The following is a 3,120-nucleotide window of genomic DNA, read 5'->3' as shown; positions in this document are numbered from 1 at the left end:
GCTGCCAGGGAGAGGCCTCGCCACCGCGGCCTCCGCCCAGGCCTCCGCCGCCGCCACTGCCTCCCGCCGCCGCCGCCTCCCTGCAGCTTCTGCTGTCGCCGCCGCTACCTCTGCAACCCGGGCCGCCGCCGCCAGCTGAGCATCCGTGAGTCATTTTCTGCCCATCTCCGGGCGCGCGGGCTCTGTGATAGTCACCACCTTAAGAGGTTTGCGGGCTTGCAACATGGCAGAAGCGGATCTTAAAATGGTCACGGAACCTGCCGCCCAGGGGGTTGCCGAAGAGGAGATGGCTAGCTGCTCCAGCGATTCTGGGGAAGAATCTGACAGCAGTAGCTCTAGCAGCAGCACTAGTCGCAGCAGCACCAGCAGCAGCAGCAGTAGCAGCAGCAGCAGCAGTAGCAGTAGCAGTAGCAGCAGCAGCAGCAGCAGCAGCAGCAGTAGCAGCAGCAGCAGCAGCAGCGACAGCCGCAGCTACTGGTATAGAAAGAGGAGGGCACCTGAGCCTTCTAGAAGGGCGCGGCGGCCTCCGACAGGTACAAATTTCGTGGAGAAGCTGCCCCAGGCAGTTAAAAATCGTGTACAGGCGCTCAGAAATATTCAGGAAGAATGTGACAAGGTAGACGCCCTGTTCCTACGGGCAATTCATGATCTTGAAAGAAAATATGCTGAACTCAATAAGCCTCTTTATGACAAGCGATTTCAGATCATCAATGCAGAATATGAGCCTACAGAAGAAGAATGTGAATGGAATTCAGAGGATGAGGAGTTCAGCAGTGACGAGGAAGTGCCTGATGACACCCCTAGTGAAATGCCTCCTTTAGAGGGTGAGGAAGACGACGAAAACTCTAAGGAAAAACCTGAGGTGAAGGCTGAAGAAAAGGAAGTTCCTAAAGAAATTCCTGAAGTAAAGACTGAAGAAAAGGAAGTTCCTGCCGAAAGTACTGAGGTAAAGGCTGAAGAGAAGGAAGTTCCTGACGAAAGTCCTGAGGTAAAAGCTGAAGAAAAGGAAGGTCCCAAAGAAATTCCTGACGTAAAAGCTGAAGAAATGGAAGGTCCCAAAGAAATTCCTGACGTAAAAGCTGAAGAAATGGAAGGTCCCAAAGAAATCCCTGAGGTAAAAGCTGAAGAAATGGAAGGTCCCAAAGAAATTCCTGATGTAAAGGCTGAAGAAAAGGAAGTTCCCAAAGAAATTCCTGACGTAAAGGCCGAAGAAAAGGAAGTTCCTAAAGAAATTCCAGAGGTAAAGGCTGAAGAAAAGGAAGTTCCTGAAGAAATTTCACAGGTAAAGGCTGAAGGAAAAGCAGATTCTACAGATTGTATGGAGAAGACCCCGGAAGAAAAGGAAGAACCTGAAGAAGTCCCACAGGCAAAGGCTGAAAATAAAGAGCAGCCTAAAGCAACACAGCCCAAAGCAAAGGTTGCAGGAAGAGAGGCTCAGAAAAGAGTTCCTGAGACCAGGCCTAAAGAAGCAGTGAGTCTTAAAAGAGCTCGGAAGGTAAAACCTAAAAGAGAAGATCCTAAAGGCATTCCTGACTACTGGCTGACTGTTTTAAAGAATGTTGACAAGCTTGGACCTATGATTCAGAAGTATGATGAGCCCATTTTGAGGTTTTTGTCTGATGTCTGTCTGAAATTCTCGAAACCTGGCCAGCCGATAAGTTACACCTTTGAATTTCATTTCTTACCTAATCCATACTTCAGAAATGAGCTGCTGATAAAGACATACATAATAAAGTCAAAACCAGATCACAATGATCCTTTCTTCTCTTGGGGATGGGAAATTGAAGATTGCAAAGGCTGTAAAATAGATTGGAGAAGAGGGAAGGATGTTACTGTGACAACCACCTACAGCCGCACAACTGCTACTGGAGAAATTGAAATCGGGCCAAGAGTGGTTCCTAATGCATCATTCTTCAACTTCTTTAGCCCTCCTGAGATTCCTAAGATTGGAAAGCTGGAGCCACGAGAAGATGCTATCCTTGATGAGGACTTTGAAATTGGTCAAATTTTGCATGATAACGTCATCCTGAAATCAATCTATTACTATACAGGAGAAGTCAATGGTGCCTATTATCACAATGGCAGAGAATATGGAAACAGAAAATACAGAAAATAAAAAAGAGGCTGGCCTAAGTTTTCTCAAGAATCCTGAAAATTCAAGCAAGCAGAAGTAAAGCAGGTTCATGTAGCCTTGGAAAAAAACCTGCCCTATATCCTGAACATTATTACTCCTTATAGTCTTGTGTCTTCATATTTTCTCAGTAGCCTATTTAAAAATGTTCTAAAAAGTGTCTTAAGTATCAGTTTATTGTATCTATCTTGTTTTAGTATAATCTTCAAAATGTAAACTGCTGTTAATTATCTAAAGCATGTTTGGTGCTACAGAGTGTTAATTTTTGTGAAGTCTTTTTGTCCTGTTCCTATTAGACTGTAGTTGTGAAAATTGTCAGAATTATTAGACAAATGTTTGCTTGAAAAAAATCCTGATATACAAATGCAAGTGTTTCTTTTTCTTTTTCCAGCTCAGAAGACTAAAGGTTTAAATCTGCTTGCACTAGCTGTGCCTTTATTACTTTGCTATAGAAGTGCAGTACTTATATTAAGTAGAAAAGTGCATTGTGAAATTTGACTGCTTGAAAAACAGTTTAGCATACATTTAAAATGTTTGCCAAGACCATTTTTGATTACTGTGAATTTATGTGAAATAGTGGTCTATATATTTGTTCATAATGAAATTATTGTTTACCACTGAGGTGTTATTGTAACAGAGTATTTTTAAAAAGTTTTTCTTCATCGTATATTGTGTAATTATAAACTAAAGATACCACCTTTTCTTTGTAATATGTTCTCCTTTGCCTTTCACTGAAAATGATTACATCATATGATATTTCTCATGTCTTTTATTGCAACCTGAAATAAATAAATGTCAAATAAAGTGTCATGCTATAAAAATCTAATGTTTTCTCCTAATTATAAAAAGTGGTGCTTATAGGAAAATTAAGAGTACTGGGGGGGAAAGATACTTTAGCAAAACATAATCATTGCTAACATTCTGATATATTTCCCAGATCTTAATTTTTCTATTGGGGGATACACATTTAAGTTATTGGAGAGAGATGG

General features: G+C 41.9%; 1 protein-coding gene across 2 annotated transcripts; it reads left to right on the top strand.

Moving 5' to 3' along the window:
* Window positions 1–223: 223 nt before the first annotated feature.
* NAP1L3 (nucleosome assembly protein 1 like 3) lies at window positions 224–2,116 on the top strand (the record flags this gene model as incomplete). Of its 2 annotated transcripts, XM_080718630.1 has the most annotated exons (3): window positions 224–938; window positions 1,137–1,156; window positions 1,283–2,116. In XM_080718630.1, the coding sequence occupies 3 exons, from the start codon at window positions 224–226 to the stop codon at window positions 2,114–2,116; spliced, it is 1,569 nt and encodes a 522-aa protein (XP_080574756.1). The 2 variants fall into 2 exon arrangements, with proteins under 2 accessions (XP_080574756.1, XP_080574755.1); XM_080718629.1 differs by lacking the exon at window positions 1,137–1,156 and having other exon boundaries at window positions 224–1,030.
* Between the last annotated feature and the right edge of the window lie 1,004 nt (window positions 2,117–3,120).

This window comes from Muscardinus avellanarius (assembly GCF_963383645.1).
Source record: "Muscardinus avellanarius genome assembly, chromosome: X".
NCBI classification, from domain to species: Eukaryota; Metazoa; Chordata; class Mammalia; order Rodentia; family Gliridae; genus Muscardinus; species Muscardinus avellanarius.
The sequence above is the reverse complement of the archived record's forward strand: the minus strand, read 5'-3'. Positions and strand labels throughout refer to the sequence as shown.